Genomic DNA, 26,103 nt, shown 5'->3' with positions numbered 1-26,103 from the left:
GAATGGAAGACTCTTCCCCCTGCCCATAGGGGGCACTAACTCACCCATCCCCTCCTTCACAGCTCCTTCAAACCCAGACTGTACCCCAGCCTTAGGCCAGAAAAAAAACAAGATGATCCTTAAATCAACAGAAAAAAGACAAAGTCAAGATGAGCACTCCAACCATGCCTGGCTTCATGTCATGCTTACTTGTTATGAAAAGAGAAACAGAACAAACAAAAAGAAGGGGGAGACAACAAAGAACATCCACAAAATTTCCCATCAGAAAATCCAGTTATTAAAAAAAATTAGGAACAACTTATTCCAAGTTTTTTCTCTCCCTTTCCAAAAAAAGAAATTATTAGGGAGAAAGAAAGGAATAAAAAAAGGGAAAACATGGGGAAAGAAGGAAAAGAGAACAAACATTAACCATATTCTTCAGGCCAGTCCATCTATTTTAAAGTGTCTACAAAGGTTTTAGCTTTATCCGCTGAGTCAAATCTATAAACTGAGTCCTCGTGGCTGAAATGGAGCACTACGGGGTATCTCATGGAGTACTGGATGCCCAGGTTCCTGAGCTTCTTTTTAACTTCATTGAAGGACTTCCTCTTTCGAATTAAAGCTGCCGAAAAATCCTGGAAAAACATGTCTTTTGACCCCTTGTACAGCAGTGCCTATGAATCTTTTCCCAGTAATCAAGAGGCTTCTACTACTTTTGGCTTGTCCTTATATGAGTGGAAGTGCACTAGGACTGGGTAGGGGTGCTGCACCAGCCCTGACCTATGCACTGTAACTCGATAATCATTTCCAATCTGCAGCCTGCTGGACTCTGTGAAGAAGCTGACTGGCTGCTCATCTTCCTCACCTTTAGGTAGTTCGCCAATTCGGAAATTTATCCTCCAATCTCAATTTTCGAGGTCATCGATATGGTCTCGCAAGGCCCGCACCTCTCGCTCCAGCACCTGGATCTGACTGGATAAAGACTCAATCGCAGCTCCTGAGGCCTTAGTTTGACCCTCCACTTCCTCCAGCTGCTCCCAGTGGCCCTGGATCTCCTGCTCATATTTCTGCAGCATGGGTGCGATAGAGTGGACCTGGGCACAAATCTCCCCACGGATGTCCTCAATCGCAGCCCCAACTTTCAAGGTAAGTCTCTCCATTGCCGCAACCAATTCTTGTGAGTCCCTCTGGTCCCCGGTGGGCTCAGGAGAAGTTGCTGTTGCTGCTGTCTCTGGTATGCCTGGTGCTGCAAGGAAGTGTCCTCCCTGCTGCTGTTTGCTCACTCCTTTTCCCTTTGGCATCCTTCCCACTCCCAAATATTAACAAATATATGTTCTGTAAGGTTCTAAACTAATAATTCCACTACATACGTTGGCCAGGGATGGCAAAATACACCAGTATGCATTGGCTGTTGGGCAGAGCTGAGCACAGCAGTTCTACAGAAGCACCGCCATCTTGCCGGGTCACCGTGTTTGATTTTACCTTTTGTTCCATGCAGTGTTTATGAGAATTTTTGCAAGTGTTGGGAACAGCATCATTAAGTTGGGATGATCTGTTGGAATTTTGGATAGTTTAAGTTATTCTGTGTATTCTGTTCTCTTGTTTGTATTCGTTCATAATCTTGTAAATAAATTCTGTTTTGTTTAAAACTCAGTGGTTTGACAAGCTGCATCCCTCCTGGAATAGCTGTGTTATACCAGCTCAAACCAACGAACAAAGTTAGGATCTGGCCTACTTTCTTGAAATGTTTTGAGGAGGTATGGCCTGGTCCATAACATGTATGAGATGTAGGTCCAAGAACAGATTAGAAAGGCAAATGGTATATGTAAGAGGAATGCAGTCCTGCAGGAATATTAAAGGCATATGCAGGAATTATATAAGAGTATTCTTGTCTCAGAGGCAGAGCAATGTACATTTATTAGTGTAATTTTTGAGATGAAGTTGCTCGATTTAGAGCACTGTACTCCTCACATGTTCTGACAGTAGCACATGTGCAGAACAATGTGGATACTTCGGTACATGCACAGAACGAAGCATTAGAAACAATTGCTGCTATGATTGTGCTATTGCGAAGAGGTAAGCGTTCTTGAAAATTCCATTCCCTAATTCTTCAGTGATATTATAGCCAAATCACGCTGCTGAAACACACCTTATACAAGAACTACCTGTACAATCTGCAATTTAGATTTCTGTTAGTCTTTATGCCATTTCTTGGGACTTAAACCTAAAGGTGAAAATATATTCTTTAGAATGTTGTTCATACTTTATCCATTCATGTTCTTCAGATCATAAAATTTTTGGATTTGGGCATCACAACTTGTGGATTACCAGCAAGTATCAGGATAAGTAGTTAATACAGATGAAGACTGTGATGGCTTTAAGGAAGCCACTAAAACGTACACAGAGTAGATATATGAATGGCTCATGAATTCTGTGTGAAGTGATAAGTTTTCGATGGAAAAAGACTTTATTCTATTTGGGAAATAAATGTCTAAATGGAAGACAGAAAGAGGGATTAGTGATTACAGATTTGCCAATCACTAAAAGTAACTTTGCGATTTAGTTTTAGAGGAATATAATTAAACAAAAAAAAATTTACCTTCTATTGAACCTTAGTTAGACCAGACTTGGGAATACAATGAAGAGTCTGATCTCCACATTACGTAAAGAATTGAATGGTGTTTGAGGTGATGGTTAAAGGTGAATGATACCAGAACTAAAGGATTATTATCTTCAAAGAATAGTTCAACAAGCTGAGGATCTTTTATTTTAGAAAAGACAAAGTGTGACCTAATAGATTCAGCAAAATCTGATGGAGGGGTGAGGCAGAGAGAGTCCAGATGGAAGGGCCACAAGTATCAGACAGTCATCAACACATCTAATAGGAAATTCTTTTTAAAACTCCAATACTAAGTGTGGTTAAGAATGTGAACTCTCTACCACAGGGAATGATTGAGGAGTGCACAAATGCACTTTAGCAAAGCTGGATGAACAAATTCAGGAGAAAGGAATGTTGGGGTTAGATGTCGAAAGATGGCAGTGTAAACACCAGCATGTGCCTGTTTCTGTGCTATTTTATAATATATACTTACCAACCAGCTAACTTAGATACAGGTTAAGGGCAAAGTAAATCTCCCTTAATTTTTCTTATCAACATCATTTAAATTCATCTTTATAAACAGTATTCCCAATAGTGTACCATTTCCCACACCAAACAGCCGATTATAATTTTGTACTGCTGCACGTTTAATATCTTGGTTGAGGCATAAAGAACAGAAGTGACAGAACAATTACGTCTGCCATGATTACTGAAATTTGCCTTGTTTCGAATACTGGATTTCAGGGCTACATACCATTTGAGGAATGTGACCTGTAAGTAAAGTGAAGCTTCAGTTACCGCTTTAAGCAGCTTCATGTTCAATATTTCAAGCTGTATTTGCACAACTCCAGGGCAGCAACTGTTAGCTACCTCTAATATGCAAGTTACTGCAAAATTGGAAAGTCATTTTGAAGGTCATCTTGGAAATGATTGGCAGCTTTGATGTGTAAGAGATATGGTCCAATCAGAAAGTCTAGGTCGATGTTTGCAATTCATTTCAACAGTCTAGCTCTGCATCAACTTGTATTTGATCTATGAACCTGGGAAGCATCGTCCGTGTTAAATATAATTCAACGTGTTACTATTATCAACACCATAATCACATTTTAGTCATCTTCAATTAAAGAGTTTTAAATTTAATATCCATGATTTCAATAGATAAACTTTCAATTTACAAACCAAGTATCTTGCAGAAATGAATGTATATCTTTCCAATTGATTACAAAAATAAAAATTAGAAAACATGAGGAGGTGGCTTTACCTTCAGCAGCTATTGGTGTTTGTGACAGAAAACGGATCATGTCATCTAAGAATCAACAAGCCAGACAGTTTATAAAAACACCTGGAAATAGAGTGATGAGGTGATTCATTCACTGATTTAGTGGATATTAATATGGTGTTGATTCACACAAACCAAGAAAAGTCCCAGCTGTCATTCTCTCTGTGCTCAGCTGTTCTCAACTGGGACCAAGTGGGGCTGGTTACCTTAGACAGAGATGGAAGAAGAGGTATCCGTTTGTAATTCTTATCCTCTTATCCACAAGTTTCAGTCAAGGACCAATAAACACTTGGCTGTGCCGCATCCTATGGATAAATGCTCTGTATCTGCTTCTAATTGTTATCCACATATCCCTATTTGAGGTACACACAAATATCAGCCAAGGATCATATATATTTGTCTGAGCCGCATCCTATGCATAAATGCTATGATAGTATTCTAAGCCAATTGGGTCAGCAGGGGCAATAGGTAAGGGTCAAAAAGTGTGGTGCTGGAAAAGCACAGCCGGTCAGGCAGCATTCGAGGAGCAGGAGAGTCGACGTTTCGAGCATAAGCTCTTTATTAGGAATTTTCTACTATTCCTCAGCCTGACCAGCTGTGCTTCTCCAGCACCACACTTTTTGACTCTGATCTCCAGCATCTGCAGTCCTCTCTTTCTCGCAATAGGTCAGGGCACTACAATCTGCCTTCCTAGCGATGAGTTACAGATGGAGAAGAAAAGGATTTCCATTTCTGATTACTACCTAATTACTCATGATAGAAGGTATGTCAAAATATTTGACTAAAATAGTGTCCCTCTTTCCATAGTGTGATTGACTGTTGAAGGCCAGGGGTTTGGCAAATGTGTTTTCTGAGCCAAGATTAGATTAGATTCCCTACAGTGTGGAAACAGGCCCTTTGGCCCAACAAGTCCATACCGACCCTCCAAAGAGTAACCCAGCCAGACCCATTTCCCTTTGACTAATGCACCTCACACTATGGGGAATTTAAGCATGACCAATTCACCTGGCCTGCACATATTTGGATTGTGGGAGGAAACCCACGCAGACACAGGGAGAATGTGCAAACTCCACACAGACAGTCGCCTGAGACAGGAATCAAACCCGAGTCCCTGGTGCTGTGAGGCAACAGTGCTAACCACTAAGATACCGTACCATCCCAAGTGTGTGCACTGTCTTCTAAAGTAAAAAGGGAGGCACAGGAAAACAGGAACAGAGAGTAAAAACAGTATGAACCACAAACTTGATATCTGCCTACAATAGGAATTATGTGCATGTTATCATTCATAAACCTATTTTCAACCAAAAATTAAGCTTAGTTTGATTGTAATCCGTATGCACCATACAGAAATGTGTAATTAGCTCCAAAATCTTTTGCATTTGAAAATATTTTAAAACCTATAACTTTATATCATCAAAGCTGTATTTGGATTACAACCAAGTACAGTACTAGATTTCTTCAACAGGTCAGTTGATTAATCACTAATTTGATATTGAAATCTAGATTAGGGATGAAAAAAATCAGCCAGAGAGTTGTCTGTTGGAAAATGCATGAAGTGTGATCAATCTGAGCTGTGCTGAATGGCCTACACATACATATGAAGAATGGCTAGATGGGGAAGCTTACATCGAGTTACATAAATTTTACAGTACAGCATTGGTACTCAACTTCTTCTCAACTAACCCTATCAGAGTAATCTTGATTTCTTCCTCACATTTTTATTAGAGGTTAGATTGGATTGGATTGAATTAGAGTGGATTCCCTACAGTGTGGAAACAGGCCCTTTGGCCCAACAAGTCCACACTGACCCTCTGAAGAGCAACCCAGACCCATTCCCCTACACCTAACACTATGGGCAATTTAGCATGGCCAATTCACCTAAGCTGCACATCTTTGGACTGTGGAAGGAAACCGGAGCACCTGGAGGAAACCCACACAGGCATGGGCAGAATGTGCAAACTCCACACAGACAGTTGCCCGAGGCAGGAATTGAACCCAGGTCCCTGGCGCTGTGAGGCAGCAGTGCTAACTGCTGAGCCACCGTGTCGCCAGATAACAGAGTTGTTCCCCTGAAATCATCAAGGGATCAGTGCCTTCAAAAAAAAAGATGGGAGGAAACTGCAAGACAGAAGATGAAACCTATAATTTCAAAAATCCAATATTTAAATAATTAGGTTTCACTCTTTCTAAAATGTTCACTGAGTTTTGGACTATTTTGTTATGGACACCAACTTCTGCACTTGTCCACTTAGCGTTCTAGAATTCCAGTCAGATCAAATGAACAAGTTCTTTAATCTATACTTTCAGGCTCAGTAACTATACTAACACTTAATACCAGACACTCCACAGTGCCCCAAGGACTCCTAGCAGCTGGATGAAAGAATGGTACATGTTTATTCTTTGCAGGTTACTTGCTTTCAATTATAATATGCTGAGGGACTGAAGCATGATTTGTGAAATAAGGAGAAATACAAAGGCAGTTTGTGTTATTGATGAGGCTGTGTAGAAAATCATTACAAAGACAATAGTGTTGTTTCAAAAACATGAATGCAATGTACATAAAATAACCTTAAAAACAAAAGAAATGGTTGCACTGATCAGGGCACCAGGTTCAGTATCTTGTAATGACTCAGCGTTTCAATTCGAGTTTGGCAACCACAGCTCTATGAACCTCATCTGGACCATCAGCCAGTCGCAGTGCACGTGCCCAGCCAAAAAACTGAGCCAATGGGTAGTCACTGCTGAGCCCGGCTGCTCCAAATGCCTAAACAAACACAGAAAAAAAATGTCAGCAACATTGAATTAGAAAATAATGCTTAGAAACGCATGGAATAATCTACAATGTTACCTCTAATGGTATCCTGTGAGATGGCACCATCAAGAGTGTGATCAGAAGGAACCCATAAACTGACATATCTGCAACATTTTAAAGAGGATGTAATGCTGGACACATCTAACATTACTCCTCTCTCAATATGCCAATACCAATGCTGTAGGCACATTATCCAGCAATTCAATGACTTCAAAAAACAAAATCAACTCTCATGGATCAGTGTGTTAGATGGGGGCTGGAGCTTAAATGGTCAGCCTTTGGACCATACTACTATAATCCTGGAACAGAGGTCCCTGACTTCATGATTATGCAGAATAGTTTATCAGGAACTACAGAATTCCTTCAACATACAATGAAGGGTGAAAGTTGATCCATCACTTTTACTAATACTAGTTTCAGGCAAATGTCTAAAAATAAAATTATTGGAAGACAATATTGTAGTAATTAGTTTTGTGTACAAGTATAGGGATGCAGTGACTGCTTAAAATAAGTATTACACTTTTACACTTCTGGTATTTTATCTGGAATCGTTTATAACTTAGGATTTTACACAGGTAATGTATATCAGCAGGGAAAAAAAGCTATGTAATTTACATTTTGGTGAAAGAAGGCAGTTATTTGAATAGAGTTACTAGTTCATGTATTTGTTGATTTAGGCATTAGCTACTCTCACCTGGATTGCACGATCAATGACATGCAAAGCCATGTTTGGTGCCACTAATTTAATCATCGAGATCTCAGAGGCTGCTTCCTGCAAATGCAAATGATTAAGTAAAAATACTGCACTGAGCATGAACCAGGGATAAGAGAAAAGATGCAATACATAATGGAGGCAGTACAACATAGAATTAATTTAATAGTTAATAGTTATGGAGTGCATTAAGAAACAGCAAAGCCCTAGAACTGGGAGCTGCACGTTTGTAGTTCTAGAAGACTCTTTGGTCACTCATATCACTACTTGTTGCAAAGATGCAAAATAAATTAGAAGCTATCTTGTGGCATGACTGACAGTCAGTTGGAGGTAATGCTCTCTTATAATGATGTAAGCATCATACTATTTAGTAATATATCACATCATGTATTAGATCTATGTGACATTGCTCACTAATGTCTGGAACAAAGACTGGGAATGACTGAAGCTGATACCAGTCAGAAATTATAAACCAAAAGAGTACAATTCTAGTGACAATGCACAACCCAGCAAGAGTCAACACTCCACACCCAAAGGAAAAGAGGATCTTATATTCAGATAAATTTTTTTTAAGGCATAACTGAGGTTGTATACTGCATGTACAGCATCAGTGTGATTGGCAGTAATCCTGCACAGTCTGCACAAGTGATGGAAGGTATCAACAGTGCTTTCAAGCAATAACCTGCTCACTGTTTTTGGGGCCATTCAACTCCTGACCTCATTACAGCCTTTGTTATAACACAGATGAAAGAGCTTAGTTCCAGAGATGAAGTGAGTGCCCTTGATGTTGAAACCGCATGTATGTGGCACCAAGCATACTCTCTCATGTTGCTATGCAAAATTGAAAGTGGCCATCTTGAAAACCTGAATGTGTCATAGATGTTTCCAATCATAGATGATAGGCTTGCTCAGTACAAAACAAAATGGATATAGCAAGAGAATTTCACCAGAATAGTAAGCATACTTCACACAATGACATTAGTTATGTCAGTTTCACATCACAATGCTTGTACAATTTCACAAAAGTCCTGTAGCAGTCTGATTTGATGGTACCAGGAGCATTGGAAGTTTACCAGAATATTTACCTTGCCACTCACTGTATCCATAAGGTGGGCAGCTTTCAGCACAAGCAGCCGTGCCTGTTCAATCTCTATCCGGGAGTTAGCAATGTCTGCCATGATAGTGCCCTGTTCAGCTAATGGTCTTCCAAAAGCCACTCGTGTTTTTACCTACATGCAATGAGTGGGAAATGGAAAAGTGAATTAGATCCCACATTACATTCTAACACCCCTTTATAATATTGCAGATTATGTACGCCTGACGATTAAGGCCAGGGAGATGTCTGAGCTTTTTGTCTTTGTGGTTTGCTTAGTTGTACAATTGAGCCTCGAGATATATTGATAGAGTCATAGAGGTGTACAGCATGGAAACAGATTCTTCGGTCCAACCCATCCAAGCTGACCAGATATCCCAACCCAATCTAGTCCCACCTGCCAGCATCCAGCCCATATCCCCCCAAACACTTCCTATTCATATACCCATCCAAATGCCTTTCAAATGTTGCAATTGTACCAGCCTCCACCACTTCCTCTAGCGGCTCATTCCATACACATACCACCCTCTGTGTGAAAAAGGTGCCCCTTAGATCTCTTTTATATCTTTCTCCTCTCACCCTAAACCTATGCCCTCTAGTTCTGGACTCCCCCACCCCAGGGAAGATAACTTTGTCTGTTTATCTTATCCATGCCCCTCATAATTGTGTAAACCTCTATAAGGTGACCCATCAGTTTCCGACACTCCAGGGAATACAGCCCCAGCCTGTTCAGCCTCTCCTTATAGCTCAAAGCCTTCAACCTTGGCAACTTCCTTGTAAATCTTTTGTGAACCCTTTCAAGTTTCACAACATTTTTCTGATAGGAAGGAGACCAGAATTGCACGCAATATTCCAACAGTGACCTAACTAATGTCCTGTACAGCCGCAACATGACCTCCCAACTGCTGTACTCAATACTTGACCAATAAAGGAAAGCATACCAAACACCTTCTTCACTATCCTATCTAACACTTTCAAGGAGCTATGAACCTGCATTTCAAGGTCTCTTTATTCAGCAACACTCCCTAAGACCTTACCATTAAGTGTATATGTCTTGCTAAGATTTGCTTTCCCAAAATGCAGCACCTCGCATTTATCTGAATTAAAATCCATCTGCCACTTCTCAGCCAATTGGCCCGTCTGATCAAGATCCTGTTGTAATCTGAGGTAACCCTCTTCGCTGTCCACCACACCTCCAATTTTGGTGTCATCTGCAAACTTACTGACTATACCTCTTATGCTCGCATCCAAATCATTTATGTAAATGACAAAAAGTAGAGGACCCAGCACCGATCCTTGTGACACTCTACTGGTCACTGGCCTCCAGTCTGAAAAACAACCCTCCCCCACCACACCCTCTGTCTTCTACCTTTGAGCCAGTTCTGTATCCAAATTGTTGGTTCTCCCTGTTTTCCATGAGATCTAACCTTACTAACCAGGTTAGACACAGGGAACCTTGTGAATATCTTACTGAAGTCCATATAGATCATATCTTTGTTACTTCTTCAAAAAACTCAATCAAATTTATGACATATGATTTCCCACGCACAAAGCCTTGTTGGCTATCCCTGATCGGTCCTTGCCTTTCCAAATACATGTACATCTGTCCCTCAGGATTCCCTCCAACAAATTGTCCACCACCGACGTCAGGCTCACTGGTCTATTGTTCCCTGACTTGTCCTTACCACCCTTCTTGGCACCATGTTAGCCAACCTCCAGTCTTCCGGCACCTCACCTGTGATGATTGATGATACAAATATCTCAGCAAGAGGCTCAGCAATCATTTCTCTAGCTTCCCACAGAGTTCTAGGGTACACCTGATGGTCCTGGGGACTTATCCACCTTTATGCGTTTCAAGACATCCAGCTGTAATGTGGACATTTTTTAAGGTGTCACCATATATTTCCCTACGTTCTATCTTCTATATCCTTCTCCACAGTAAATACTGATGCAAAATACTTGTTTAGTATCTCCCCCATATTCTACGGCTCCACACAAAGGCCACCATGCTGATCTTTGAGGGGCCCTTTCTCTCCCTAGTTATTTTGGATTCTCCTTAACCCTATCTGTCAAAGCTATCTCATGTCCCTTTTTTGCCCTCCTGATTTCCCTCTTAAGTATACTCCTACTTCTTTTATACTCTAAGGGTTCACTCGATCTATCCTGTCTATATCTGACATATGCTTCCTTCTTTTCCTTAACCAAACCCTCAATGTCGCTATTAATTTACTCAAACTGATACTAAAACAATATTGTTGTTTTCATTTAGTGAGGCTACAATACTGAAAACAATGTATTGTTACAGCGCTTGTTGGTCACACACAGTTTAAGAGGTGTCATTTGGATTATCACCTGGGTTAGGAAGATTCAAAATTAGCCAGAGATCCACTGTCAGCCAAAATAAACTCTTCAATTCCCCAATTTCTCACATGTCATATTTCAGGAAGGATCACTCAAGCTAACTTTGCAAAACATTAAGAAAAAGCAAAAAAACAAATGTAGATGCTGGAAATCTGAAACATATATTGAAATACTAGAAACAATTAGCTGGTAAGGTAGCATTTGTATATGCTCAGACCAGTTCAAAACTTGGATCTGGACCTTTCTTCAAATCTGCAGATTAATGAGATGGAAGATTGCACTCACAATGAGTGAACAAATGAATGGATTAGCTTTATTGTCACATGTACTCGCCTGAGTACAGTGAAAAGTTTACAAGTCGCAACTTATGGCACCATCTTCGGCATAAGGTACCTAGGTACATATTCTTAAGTAAAAATTCTTAGGAAAAAAATTAGAAAAATAAAGAAATAAAAAGTCCAGCATTACCGACCTTCGGAAGCACAAAATCAGGTAACATATTTAAATAAGCAAAACGTCCAGAACAATGATAATACAATAAAAGAAAAGAAAGTTATAGGAAGAGAATTTAAGACCAAGTCTACTTCACAGCTCTGGGCCCAAGATTCCAACTCCACTGCTGGAATCCCATGGTGGACACACTGCAATGCTGAAGGAAAAGCCACTTGGGAGTCACAGACTGACTGAAGCCGCCACAAGTAAACCCAGATTGACGCTGATGATAACAGCCACTGAAGCTCCTGAAAGGACTTCTAGGCTGAACCAGACCAACCATGTCACCACAGAGACAGTGCAGAAGCCTCAAGGAAACCTGGGCCATTGGAATCCCAGGTTCTACAATTGCACACTTCATCCATTTACTTGTAAAGTGAGAAAAATAATACAAGAAAATATTCCACTCTTCTAATCCTTCAACTAAGGAAGGCAATTTGTCTATAAAAAGGGAGTTCATTTTTTAAAAAAAGTATGCATGGAAGATATGCGAGCATTGTGTTTTAACAGAGAGCAGAAGTTGGCTATTAACGAGGTTAATACCTGGGAATTGGTTCCAGTAAGTCTGGAAGAGACTTTATATTAAAACAGATGTCAGATATTGAAGCCTGGAAAAGACAGTCAATCTTTCGGGGAAGGACCAGAGCTGAAGTTGTTTTTTTAAACTATTTTTTTCTGGAGAGAAGAGTTTGGCTGCGATGACGCTGCATAAAGATTTGAAAGCTCCTTGCTTAATCTCCCTTCCCGCCCAAAGAGTAGAAAGCCAAGTTAGAGTATTATTACTTTTACCAGAGTGAACTGAAAAGGTAATCCTGATCGACGCTTCCAGAGAAGCAAACAACGAGTCTACAGCTGTGCCTGTGAAACAAAACATTGTGAAAACCAGTTAAAATTGGAGGTGTAGTGGACAGTGAAGAGGGTTACCTCAGATTACAACAGGATCTTGATCAGATGGAGTTTAATTTAGATAACTGTGAGGTGCTGCATTTTGGGAAAGCAAATCTTAGCAGGACTTATACACTTAATGTTAAGGTCCTAAGGTCCTAGGGAGTGTTGCAGAACAAAGACACCTTGGAGTACAGGTTCACAGCTCCTTGAAAGTGGAGTTGCAGGTAAATAGAATAGTGAAGACGACTTCTGGTATGCTTTCCTTTATTAGAGTATTGAGTACATGTGTTGGGAGGTCATGTTGCTATACAGGATATTGATTAGGCCACTGTTGGAATAATGCATGCAATTCTGGTCTCCTTCCTATTGGAAAGATGTTGTGAAACTTGAAAGGATTCAGAAAAGATTTACAAGGATGTTGCCTGGGTTGGAGGATTTGAGATACGGGGAGAGGATGAATAGGCTGGGCCTGTTTTCCCTGGAGCGTCAGAGGCTAAGGCGTGACCTTATAGAGGTTTGTAAAATCATGAAGGGCATGGATGGGATAAATAAACAAAGTCTTTTCCCTGGGGTCGGGGAGTCCAGAACCAGAGGGCATAGGTTTAGGGTGAGAGGGGAAAGATATAAAAGAGACCTTTTTCACTTAGAGGGTGGTACGTGTGTGGAATGAGCTGCCAGAAGAAGTCGTGGAGGCTAGTACAACTGCAATATTAAAAAGGCATCTAGATGGGTATATGAATAGGAAGGGTTTGGAGGGATATGCTGGCAGGTGGGACTAGATTGGGTTGGGATATCTGGTCGGCATGGACGAGTTGGACCGAAGGGTCTGTTTCCATGCTGTACGTCTCTATGACTCTATCACTGGCCAGTTTTTGTATTTTTATTTATCCTTTAACTGCGTTTGTCTTTGTTTTGTGTGAATGAAGGCTGAAAACATATGTTTCAGGTTTGGAGCATAGACATTAATTAGATTAACTTGCTGTTTAATTTCGTGATTAGGTTTGGCTGTCTGTTTCTGTGTCATAACACAATGGAATTATTATAATCATAGCAAGTACTAAAGGATACAAGAAATGGACTTGAAAAAAGGGACACTAATTTATACAGCCTGAGAAAGGGTTATCTTTGGCAATGGATATGCAAAAAGAACACCTGACTGACAATCCTAGTTCTTCGACCAGGCTGGTAAGCTCTGATTGGTTAAGGTGTTACCATGAGAATGTAGCAGATCTTGTCAGTCCCTTTTTTATTCTCATGAAAAATGAGGCTATGTAAAAAAAATTCTTTTTACCTACTGAAACTGCAATCTTGAGCGGAATTCATCCTTTTATTGAAAGGTGGGGAAACATCAACAATGCCCCTGAAGAAGTGGGTAAACTCCATTTAGAGTGCAGAATGTGAGAAAATTTCCATTTTTGTGCAAAGGGTGCCAAACTACCACTTTGATCAGAAAAAAGGAGGGTAATTCCCAATAAGCAACTCAGAGATTTAGTATTGCTATTTAGTAGAATTTAAAATTTAAAAGAAGTAAAACACAGTAGTATTACCAGGATACAGCACTTAAAATGTTAGTAGAAGACAAGAATACAGCGTTGGAGTTTAAAACCTTGAAGATGAAGATAATACTGCAACATTGCTATTGTATGGAGTTTAAAAGTTTGAAGACATATTAAGGGAATCAAAACAGCATTCATTTAATGCAGGATAAAATGCTTTACAATAAAGTAAATTATTTCATTTTCAGAGAATGTTATATTGTTAAAATATCTCTGAAATTTACTCAGGACATTTACCCTGATATCAGTAAAAAGCAATGTGAGATTGCATTAAACAGTCAGTCAGGGATACTTTTCAACATCTTTATTGGTCTAGATTTGAATGAAGGCATCAGTGATCAACTTCACTCAGTTTAAGATACTCACCCGCTCCTTCATGAGTTGTAATGCTCGATCTGCATAGCCAATGAGTCGCATACAGTGGTGTATCCTTCCTGGTCCAAGCCTTCCTTGAGCAATTTCAAACCCTTGGCCAGGCCCCAATAGAATATTCTCTTTTGACACTCGAACATTTTCAAATAGAAGTTCGCCATGACCTCCTGCAGTAGAGTAATAGGTGTATTTTTATGCCCAATCACACCTACAGCAATATCTCTCTGCTCTCACTATTACATCTGGATCATCTCTCTTCTCACTCACAGTTCAGACTGTTGCGTCATTTCTACACCTTTCCCATCGCTCCAATCAAACTAGATCAATTCTCCCTTCTCTCCTGTCTTGGCACCTGGAAAGACTTCCAGTGCTTGCTCTCCAGACTAGTCACAGAAAACCTATTCAGGAAACATTACTATGCTGTGACCTTGGTGGGCAGACACAATAGTTCTCAGCTGAGCCATCCAGCTTACAGTTTATTTTCATAGATAGAAGGCAGCCTTGCGTGGCTGTACTAGCACTTCTTAAAAAAAAACCTCATTGTTCCTACTGGCCTGCCCTTTTCCACATTGATCAATTTCCTTTTCAAGTACATATTGTTCAATTGCCCTTTGATAATTAGCATTGATTCTGCTTCCACCACTCTTTTCAGCACTGCGTACAACTTGTTACATTTCTTATGATCCCAGCCAATGATAATAGCGGACAAGCCACAATGAGACCTGCCTTGATAGACCAAAACTTTTAGTTTTTCTTTTTGTTTATTGTGGAGGTGAGAGACTGAAAAATATAACAAGAGGATGTCAATGTACTTTTAACAAAACAACAAAACAATATAGTACACTATACAAGAACAACCTCATTCCAAACATCAGAACAAAAAATAATCCCTGTTACCCTCAGCAAGACTCTTACAGACATTCAAAGCTCAGTGAAGAATCATTTCTATCTCCACATGAAAGTTTCTTGCTTAGCTGAGACACCTTTTTGTCAAATTTCTGTGCATTCACTCAAATGCTTCTTGAATGTTTCTCCCCAAAACCTTCAAATAAGTTGCTAAGTCGGTTCACTATTACAACTTAACACAGGTTCCTTAAAAATTTGTCTTCAACAACCTTACAGAATGTTTTCCTCCGTGACATCGCCACAGCCATCTGCTTCTAGAATTTTCTTCTAAGCAAATTTGGACACTTCCCCAACTCTGACTGCGTGGACACTGTTAACTAACAGTATTTCTACTGTTATGGACCTCTTCTCTCGAAATGAACCTTCTGCTGTCCCATCTCTCTCTGGGTTGTAAAACTCAAATCAGCAAACATCTTAGCAATTATATCTCCGAAAATCACATGGTTCTTCAAAATGCTAGCTCTAATTCGCTGTTCAAAACAACTTCCTGAATTTTCTTTCAAAAAGACCTTCACAGAACTGAAAACTAAAATAAAATTTTCATCCTACATAGAATATATGTAGATCCTAGATAAATGATACATTATGAATCTTCAGCAGACATTAAAATATTTTTCCTGATCTCTCCTTAGCTTTTATGCTAATTATCTTTTGGTCTATGTTAATCAGACTCCTGCTAGTCAAAGCAGTTTGTCCATATTTGCTCTATCAAAATCCTTCATGTCGTTCAAGTTTCCAAGTGAAATGCTTCACAGTAAAGGACTGCTTTATATTCAAGAGAAAACCAATTTTTACAGGCTTCTATCTTGACTTATAGTCAATCTAATCTCAGCTTTCTCCCAATTAATTTGATTGGAACCACACATGGAAAACAACGAGAGGCATTTCAGTTTTGTGAATTTTATGCTTGCCAACTAGAAATTGGAACACTTTCATATTTTAAGTCCCTAATGTCAGCAACAATGCACCCTCAAATCAAATACAAGAGTCATGTACAGAACTCAAGTCCCCTCCACTTTTTTTCCAATCTCACAATCACACCTGTTCTGAATCAGTACAACACTTTCTCATATTTACACCTGCCAACCTGTGGTCTCCCTGTACAAGGCCATAACGTTCACATCACATTACAGGCTGCTCAGAGCCTGAGAATATGGAATAATCATAAATCAAGGTTAAACAAATGTACTAGATGGAACTCTTAGCCAATGGATGAAGAGAATTTCTAACACTGCATTACCCAAGATATATCAGATCCAAATGGTGTCTTGGGTTGCCTCCAAATGTAAGCTTTCTGCCAGGGTCAAGCACAAGCCTGCTCATCTACACAGATTCCTCAACTGTACAACATGCTTTGACCTCACACAGGCACTGCTCCTGTATTAGCCTGCCTTACCCGGAGGGTCTTCCATCCCATAAACTGATAGGGGTCGGATAACTGTCATCCCTGGTGTATCCATAGAAACTAGAATCATTGACTGCTGTCTGTGACGATGAGCCTGTGGATTGGTTTTTCCCATAAACACACACAGTTTGCAGCGAGGATCCATTGCACCTGTCAAAACATAAAAAGCAGCAATTAGAACAATCATTCCCAAAAAAATAAGGAATCACAGGAGGTTATCAGAGATAGTATTATGTAACAGTGGTTTCATGGCTCACAGTAATTCAATTGTAACACCTTTATAATTTACTTCCTAGTTATGGTCACCAAGTCACAAAAATACTAAATGAGGTAGCAGAAAAATTCAATGAAACTTGAGCTTAATATCTACATCATGTTATGCGACTTAAGCAGTAACAAAAAGAATGCAAGCATACAAAAAAGTGCAGTGAAGAACAGGAAGATCGATGCCAAGTGTAAACATAAGAAATAAGAGCAAACCATTCAGCCCTACAGGATGCTCTGTCTTTTAATGAGATCATAGTTAATCTGCTACTTCAACATCATTTTCCTGCAATATCTCATTTTCCCTTGATGTAGACATTTATCAATTTCAAATGCACTGAATGTCAGAAACTTTACAGCCCTCTGGGGCAGAGCTCCAAAGATTCATCACACTCTGAGTAAATAAGTACTTCCTCATCTCTGCCAAATGGCCTGCCCCTTATTTTGAAACTGTGTATTCTGGCTCTATACCGTAACCAAGGACAACATTCTTCCTGTATTTACATTGCTGACCCTGTAAGAATTCTGTATGATCAAAGAGATCATCTCTCATTAGTCTAAACTCCAGAGAATATAAGGACAATCAATTTAATCTTGCAACAAAAGGCAATGACTCAATCCCAAAAAATTATTTGGTGAACCTTCACTGCACTTCCTCTTGGTAAGTGTATATTTTCTTAGGCAAGGAGATTAAAACTGTACACAATACTCCAAATGTGTTCTCACTAAGACTCTATATAATTGCAGTAAGACATCTTTGCCCCAAAATGCAAGTCTGCTTTAAGTGTGAAGTTGATTAACTCTGAGGAAAGACAAGTGGACTTCAAAGTGCATACAAGGCAGTTTACATAGGATGAACCCAAACAGGCAAGTGAATAGAAAAGAGCGAAATTAGGAAAACATCTACTGAAGTTATTGAACATCAGTTAAAATGCCACAACTAGAAGAGATGAATTTTCAGGCAAAACAGCTTCTTTACATCCCAATTTTTGTTGTATTTCCAACTTCTGAAGCAAGAAATAAACAATATATTAACTGCACCTCAATTTGGTTATTCTCATCCAATCATGTTGTGCATCTTTCTTCGAGCATTCTTACCTGATATCCACCATTTGTGACCATTCAGGATATAACTGTCTCCCTCTTCAACAATTGAGGCTTCAATGTTTGTGGCATCTGAAGATGCAACCTGCACTTTGCAAGAACAACAAGGTGATATGGATTAACCAGACACCTCTGAATGTCTGTAACCTTTCAAAGATACTATAATATTAAAATTGAAACTTTACCAATGCCAAAATGTACCTCAGTACCTGTACGTAAAAAAATAAAATTCCTCTTCCTTGAAGAATATCAATTATTTTTGGGATATAGTTCAAAGGACATTGCTGCACCACATTTAAAATGGTCATTCTTCATTTGGAACCATGGACTGTTGGCCAGTCATTTTCTCTCCTCATTCAATGTCCACAAATTCAACTTCCAACAAGGGTAAAAGGATAGTGAAGACAAGCAGAGATTTCCCTTCATCTTAGCCAACTGAGGCAGATTGTAGTGCTCTCTCTGCTGACAGAGCGACACTGTACATATCAAAAATCAACGCTCACAGATGCATACCTTAGTTCTATGGTTCATTTATTAAACAAGAGCAAAACAAAGTCTTCAGACATTAGTAACACTTTGACAAGATGTCACTGAAATGTAAACGTAGGGCTGCTGAAACAGGTTAGATGGACTGGCCATGCTAAATTGGCCTGGGATTGCAGGCTAGATGGATTAGCCATGGCTAATGCAGGGTTACAGGGTTAGGATGGAGGAATGGGTCTGGATGGGATGCTATTTGGAGGGTCAGTGTGGATTTCATGGCTTGCTTCTGCACTGTAGGGACTGTATGATTCTGTCTTTTGTACCTTTCTTGTGTCCTCTTCACAGCTTACTTTCCTTTGTCATGATGTGGAAAAGGAGGAGTGCTCCGAAAGCTTGTACTTCCAAATAAATCTGTTGGACTATAACCTGGTGTTGTGTGATTTTTAACTTCTATCTTTGTGGCATCAGCAAATTTCGTAATCATACCTTCTGTCCCTTCATCCACTTTATTTATATAAGTTGTAAACTGTTCAGTACTGATCCCTGTGGGACACCACTCATTACATCTTGCCAGCTGGAAAAAGTAAACTCATTTACATCTACTTTCCCTTTCCTGTTAGCTAGTTAATCTTCTATCCATGCCAATATGTTACTCCCCACACCATGAACTTTTCTTTGCCACAATAATCTTTGATGTGGCACCTTATTAAATACTTTCTGGAAATCTAAGTGCAATACATCCACCATTTCCCTTTTATGTACAGTACTTCATCTCCTCAAAGAACTCCTATAGATTGGGCAGACATGACTTCCCTTTCACAAATCCATTGAGTCTGCCTTTATCAAAGTTATTTATTGAAGTGCTCTACTGTAACTCCTTTTATGATAGCTTCTAACATTTTCTCTTTGACAGACCTTAAGAAAACTAATTACAATTTCCCTGCTTTCCGTTTCTTCCTCTTTTTGAACAAAGGATTTCCACTAACTATCTTCCAACTAATGGAATCAAGTGAGTTTTGGAAAATTAAAACCAATGCATCAACTATCTCACTAGTAACTTAAGACCTGTGAATAAAGGCCATCAGGACAGGCCAATTGTCAGCCCACAACACTGACAATTTACTCAGTACCACTTGTCTGGAGATTGTGATTTTCCTAAGATCGTCCCTAACCCCCACTTCCTAATTCACCTTTGCTTCTGAGATGTTATTTGTATCCCCCACTGTGAAGACGGTTGAAAAATACCTGTTCAATCATTTGCTATTTCCTTTTTTCCCTCATTTTCTTTGGGGTCTAAAATAATACTTAACTCATTCAGATACTAATATCCCAGGTATTGAATTTATCTCCCAGTATTGCTACAGCCCAATCTGTATTTTGAACTCAACTACATTAGGGCACCAGTAGAATTTGAGTAATGTCAATTTATTTGCTGATGTATTTTCCATTAATGAAATGATTATCCTTAAAAATAAAAACAAAATATATTTCAGGGCTTCACTGACAATGTTTTAAATAGGAGTTAGAAATTCAGAATATTTGTTTTACATGGGGCTCAGTCATGGCAAAACATGATCTAATTTTTCCTTCTAATAACGGTAGAAGCCACTGTTCCTTCTGTGCTTCAGTCCCATATTTCAACAGGATCTCCATGTTCCCTGTATCTGGTGCAGAACAGTTGAAAGCCTGTAAGATAGAGTGACACAACTTAAACTCATGGAATAAATTTAAATAGGCCATGCCAAGAAAAGTAAATAGATTCGTTTAACAAAGACTCACAAATAATTATAGTACCTCAGGAGCATGTAGAGACCTCCCCATGACCTCACAAAGGTGGGCATACTCCAGATTTGTCAGTCCAGCACCATATTTGATCTCAGGATCAGTTTTCAATGGTAAAAACAGGTTCCAAAGACCTTTAGCTTTAGCTTCAGTCTGCAAGTGCAAAATGTAATCTTTTGGCTTAGTCACTATCTACAGAAAACATTTTCCAGTCATTTACATCCAAACAAATCATCTGCCACCATATACAATGAACCACCAGTCCTCAGAACAAAATAATATGTTATCAATATGGAATGACTTGCTGTGAATGTCTAACCCAGGCACTTTCTAGTTGTTTTTGATATTTGCATTTGAGAGTGCAAAGATTTCAATAGAAAAGTACTAACTGGAATGATTAAAATGTTAAATGGTAAAAATAATTTTATGGCTCTAATCTCCTCACCCCTTAAACTGTAAAATACACATAATTTTGATGACTCCAATTTACACTGGACTCCCATCACATATAACTGCAAATCCCAGATTCTGTTAACTACATACAAACTCTGCTACCCACATTTTATCATGTTCATCTTGCACTCCCATTCTTACTGACTTCTGGTGGCTTGTTAGCCTCAATACACAAACTTCAAAAATGTAATCTTTGATTACAAATGCCCTCACTTTTAAGTTCCACTCCACCTTTGCAAATTTCCTCAGTCCTGTGCATAACCAACTCCAACTCAGGTCTGCTGTCAATTTTGAACCATTCCTCTCCTGTCAGAAGTTTCTGTCGACAGAGCATTTAAACACTATGCCTAAACTTTTCAATCTTATTAGATTTCCACTCGTCTTCAATTCTCAAGTTTCAACAAAACATGGGCAGCACGGTGACTCACAGTGCCAGGGACCCAGGTTCGATTCCAGTCTCAGGCAACTGTCTGTTTGGAGTTTGCACGTTCTCACCATGTCTGCGTGGGTTTCCACCAAGTGCTCCGGTTTCCTCCCACAATCCAAAGATGTGCAGGTTAGGTGAATTAGCCATGCGAAATTGCCCATAGTATTCAGGGATGTGTAGGTTAGGTACATTAGTCAGGGGTAAATGTTAGATAATAGGGTAGGGTATGTGTCTGGGTGGGTTATTCTTCAGAGGGTTGGTGTGGACTTGTTGGGCTGAAGGGCCTGTTTCCATAATGTAAGGATTTTGTGATTCAAACATTTCTGCCATCTATGATGAAAGGTGGGTAATTTATATATTATCACTTTTTAAGAGTTTGGATTTAAAACGAGTGGCATACGATTTTTTTTGCAAAGGGATTTAATTAATTAGTTCAGGGTCGTTGGAATCATGATTTTAAAACTGTATGTGCCAGAAAGCAGATGCCCGAAGGCCTCCTGGATGGAATTTTGTCTATTCTGTGGGGTTTTATGAACAGAGGATAGAAGACATTGAAGTGTTTTATGTTTATTTCAGTTCAGAATAATCAGGATTGATTTTGGCTGGAAAAAATCTAGAGATGGAAAACCTTGTTGAGCTCAATGTCTGAGGTCAGATGTAAGTATAGCCTATCCTAGAAAGACAGAGTTTGTTTCGATCATTAAAGGGAACACATCTCAGTGTAAGAATCTCAAGTTGTGAGAGTCAAAGAAAAATGCTTTGCAGCTCACAGGACCAGAGGTGGAAAGAAGCAGTTAAATCAACCTACAGTTGTGATGGAGAAGGAAAATATCTCTCCATTTTGATTAACTGTAAAGTAATGGAGTTGGGAGTAAATGGGATTTTGTTTTGTTCAGTGCTTGAAATCTTTTAATTTGTATTGTATATTGATAGATTAATTTGTTTTATTTTCCAATCTTTCTTTTGCACACCAAACTTTAGTTTTGTGTTCATGTTTCAATAAAAGACTGCCACATTAAATTGAAAAAAAAAATCCATTGGGCCAGATTTCATTCTCGAATCTAACTCATCCAGTAGTAACAGATGGGATCATTACACACCTTTTAAAAATTATTCTGTTTCCACATTCATACTTTGTCTATCTTGATGTTCATGATCTCTTCCCTCTTACGAAGAACCTTGTTGTTACAAGAGAATTCTGTATTACATTTCTTTTATCTCCCTAATTCTTTTGGAATTCTATGCCACTCTATAACTTCTATGGTAAGTGAACAGCTCCGACAAGCATCATCTGAGTTTGGTACTGAAGATCAACCTAGTTTTCAAACTGCAGAATATTTCACTAGTGTATTCAGTGAAAGATTTCCCTATTGTAATGAATGGAGCATCCTCCGACTGTATATGAAAATGAAAAGGTAATTAAACATTTATTATTTTCTTAACAATTTATTTTCCAAAATTGCTTCAAATTGGAGAAAGTCTTATAAAACCATTATTTTTTCCTTTAATTCAGTCTATAAAATATATCACGTTATGATATCATGTTTTGTGAAAGAAAATCTCTCCAATTCTCTCTTTTCTACTTTAACCCCAGTACAGAGCAGTTGCTCCATAACATTTTTGTTAAAAATTATTTCTAGAGGTTTGACCTGGTCTAAATTATTTCAAAATGTAGAGATTCTGAATATCCTTTACAGCAATTAAACATACTTTTAGTTTCTCCATTTTAGGATTTGGAGTCCATCGATTTTCATCCCTCTGGTGGTCCGTTAGTTCCCGTTCCAGAGGATAGATGTGTTTATCCATGAACATAGTCAGCTGGTGGTACAACTCTTGGACCCGAGGAGATAGCCCTTCAGGCGAGATAATTAAATGTCCTTTATGGACTGATAGCAAATGTTTGGAATGGTTATTAAGTGAAAGAGTAGATAAAAAGTTTGTTGCTGATGATCTCTGTCTGTTCCATGTAGAATACTTTCTCACTGGAGGATTTGGATTTCTAGTAGGGATTGATTTGAATTTTCTGAATCCTTCTCTTATAGCAAACATCCAGGACAACTCAGCTGTGCTCTCTACAAGTTTTCCAGCTGTTTCAGCTTTAGTTGAACTTGCCTGACCTAAACAGAACATTGCAAAAAGAAAGATGAGATTATGGAAATGTGCACATCTCAGGATGTGTGCAATGATGGTAAAGATTCTAATTTGGATATCATAGAGTTGATTAAATATTTCACTATTGGACAAGCTTTTAATAGAATAAATATATAAGGGCTAGTAATATATTGACAGAACATTTATTAAGCATTGTATTATATTGAGAAACTGTGCTGAAGACATTCAGGAAGAGAAGATCATGTTCATTGCATTGTTTCATCGAAGGTAGACAACCACCAACACAATATTAGCTTGATTCAATGTTAACCCTCTCAATTGAATTAGAGGTTCCAAGCTCAACCTCTCGGACTAGAACATAGAGTCTAAGCTCTGGTTCAGTGCTGCAATAAATAGTAACTTTTACACTGTTGATGCCATATCTCAGCTGAAATATTAAAGCAAAGCATTGTACTAATGACTTGGTATGTGCAAAATGATCACTATGTTTGTCACAAAACAACAATGTATAACTTTAAAGGTAATTATAAAATGCATTAGAATGTTGTGAAAACACCTTTCTTCTTTATATATGTGAGCAAGAATAGAAAGTGTTCTTTTATATTGCCTTCTCTAATCAATATTCATTTACTGATATCTTGAAAGGGCAAAATGTCACAGTCAGGAAATTTAGGCTCATTCACTTGGCTAAGAGAAAGGATCATTTGAGATTCTCTTTACAGAGAAGGGATTATTACAAACATGCAATATGGTTGGTGGAAAAGGTCATATTGTAAAAACTGGATGAACTCTTCTAGGGGGCTACTAGATTGCTGAGAGATAGCCAAGAGAACATTGTAAATGCTGAAAATTCAAATGTACAATTTCAATATTTACATTAGATTCTAATAGATAATGTGGGATTGGAAAGCAGATCTAGGCTGGATTGGAAAAACTTTTCACTAATAGTGGAAACTGGTTACAGGTGGAATCTTATAAAAGTTGTGCATTAGCCTTTAATAGTTCATTAACAATTTATATCAATGATCTAAATGGAGCACTGGAAATACTGTCAGTAAGCTTACAAGCGCCACATGATCTGTGCTAGTGATAGATACCTTGAGAGGAAAACATGATTCAAATTTTACTTAGATATGGTGGAGTAAAGGGCTGGGATCTGGCAGCTGACATTTAATGTAGATTCTGGAAACAACAATGGCAAACACAGCCCTGTTGCCCCTGCAAAGTCCTTCTTACCAACATCTGGGATTTAGAACTAAAACTGGGAGAGCTATCTTAGAGATTAAGCAAGCAACAGCCTGAAATGGTCATACTTACAGAATCATAACTTACAAAGTCCCAGATAATACGTCACTATACTTGGGTATGGCAAGTAAAAAATGAGGTCTGCAGATGCTGGAGATCACAGCTGAAAATGTGTTGCTGGTCAAAGCACAGCAGGCCAGGCAGCATCTCAGGAATAGAGAATTCGACGTTTCGAGCATAAGCCCTTCATTCCTGATGAAGGGCTTATGCTCGAAACGTCGAATTCTCTATTCCTGAGATGCTGCCTGGCCTGCTGTGCTTTGACCAGCAACACATTTTCAGTTGGGTATGGCAAGTCCAACTTGCAAGACAGACCCAGTAGAGGTGGCAGCACAGTGCTATACAATTAAATGGTAAGTGTCCTTAACATTGTCTCCTCCTCAGCTGATATATCAGTAACCTTCCATGGTAAATACCACTTGGAGGAAGCACTGAAGTAAGCAAAAGTGCAGGATATATGCTGGGTGGGAAATTCATTGTCCATCACTGTGGTTCAGTAGCACCATTAACTGACTGAGCTGATCAGGTATTAAAGAACATTACAGCTAGACTGGTTCTGCGACAGGTAGTAACAGAACCAACAAGAAAGAAAACATACTTTTCATCCTCACCAATCTGCTTGCCACAGATGTATCTGTTCCTGACAGTATCAACAGAAATGACTGCTGCATAGTCCTTGCAGGGATGAAGTCCTTTCATAATGATGAGGATACCCTCCATTGTGCTGTGTGGTACTGCACGGGATAGACTTAAAACAGATTCAGCAACTCAAGACTGGACAGCAATGAAGTGCTGTGGGCCATCAGCAGTGCTCAAACAAAATCTGCAACCTCATGGCCTGGCACATCCTTTCTTCTCCCAGTACCATAAAATCAGGGATTGACCCTGATTGAATAAAGCATGTAGGTGGTCATGACAGGAGAGGCATCTGGCATACCTAAAAATGAGATATGAACCTCCAATACGAGATTATTTACATGCCAAACAGTGCAAGCACCAAATAATAAACAGGACTAAGCAATTTCACAATCAATGGATCAGATCTAAGCTCTGCAGACTTGCCACATCTAGTTGTAAATGGTCAGCAGCAATTAAACAAGGTTCTACAAACATCCCCATCCTCAATGATGAGGAAGCCCAGCACAACACTGCAAAAGACAAGGCTGAAACAATGCAACAATTCCTATCATGGTCAACTCTTTCAGCTGTGCTGAACTTGTCCCATTATTATGTGTCGTAATATCGGTATTCCACAGAGACCATTCCCTCCATGACTCCCTCATTAGCTCCATGCCCACCCACCAACCCATCCTCTACGCCTGGCACCTTCCCTTGCTGCCACAACAGATGGAGCTGATAAGCCCTTTCTTATTCTCCTGCTCCTCAGATGCTGCCTGACCTGCTGTGCTTTTCCAGCAACACACTTTCAACTGTCACAATAGATGTAAAACCTGTGCCCACACCTAACCCTTCATCTCCATCCAAGGCCCCAAAGTATCCTTCCATATAACTCTATGCGGCAGAGATTTTCCTGCACATCTAAACACCTCATCTACTGTGTCCGTTGCTCTCGATGTGGTCTCCTGTATACTGGGGAGACAGGACGCCAAGTCGTGGAACATTCAGGGAACATCTCCGGGACACACGCACCAAACAACACCACCGCCCTGTGGCCGACCACTTCAACTCCCCCTTCCACTTCGCCGAGGACATGCAAGT

The 26,103-nt window shown here is 39.3% G+C and overlaps 1 protein-coding gene across 2 annotated transcripts in view; it reads right to left on the bottom strand.

Annotated features, from left to right (window-relative positions):
• Positions 1–3,727: 3,727 nt before the first annotated feature.
• LOC132827070 (acyl-CoA dehydrogenase family member 10-like) overlaps positions 3,728–26,103 on the bottom strand; it is a 60,420-nt gene continuing 38,044 nt past the window's right edge. For both annotated transcript variants that reach the window (XM_060843519.1, XM_060843518.1), the window contains exons 13-21: positions 22,678–23,084; positions 20,100–20,240; positions 19,854–19,991; positions 17,817–17,907; positions 16,446–16,604; positions 14,138–14,310; positions 8,467–8,610; positions 7,364–7,441; positions 3,728–6,621 (exon numbers count right to left, since the gene is read on the bottom strand). In XM_060843519.1, coding sequence (XP_060699502.1) covers positions 6,487–6,621; positions 7,364–7,441; positions 8,467–8,610; positions 14,138–14,310; positions 16,446–16,604; positions 17,817–17,907; positions 19,854–19,991; positions 20,100–20,240; positions 22,678–23,084 — 1,466 coding nt within the window. In that variant the 3' untranslated portion in view covers positions 3,728–6,486. The remainder of the gene's footprint in view (positions 6,622–7,363; positions 7,442–8,466; positions 8,611–14,137; positions 14,311–16,445; positions 16,605–17,816; positions 17,908–19,853; positions 19,992–20,099; positions 20,241–22,677; positions 23,085–26,103) is intronic.

The sequence above is a fragment of the Hemiscyllium ocellatum genome, chromosome 24, assembly GCF_020745735.1.
Source record: "Hemiscyllium ocellatum isolate sHemOce1 chromosome 24, sHemOce1.pat.X.cur, whole genome shotgun sequence".
Lineage (NCBI taxonomy): Eukaryota > Metazoa > Chordata > Chondrichthyes > Orectolobiformes > Hemiscylliidae > Hemiscyllium > Hemiscyllium ocellatum.
This window is presented reverse-complemented; position numbering and strand designations above follow the sequence as displayed.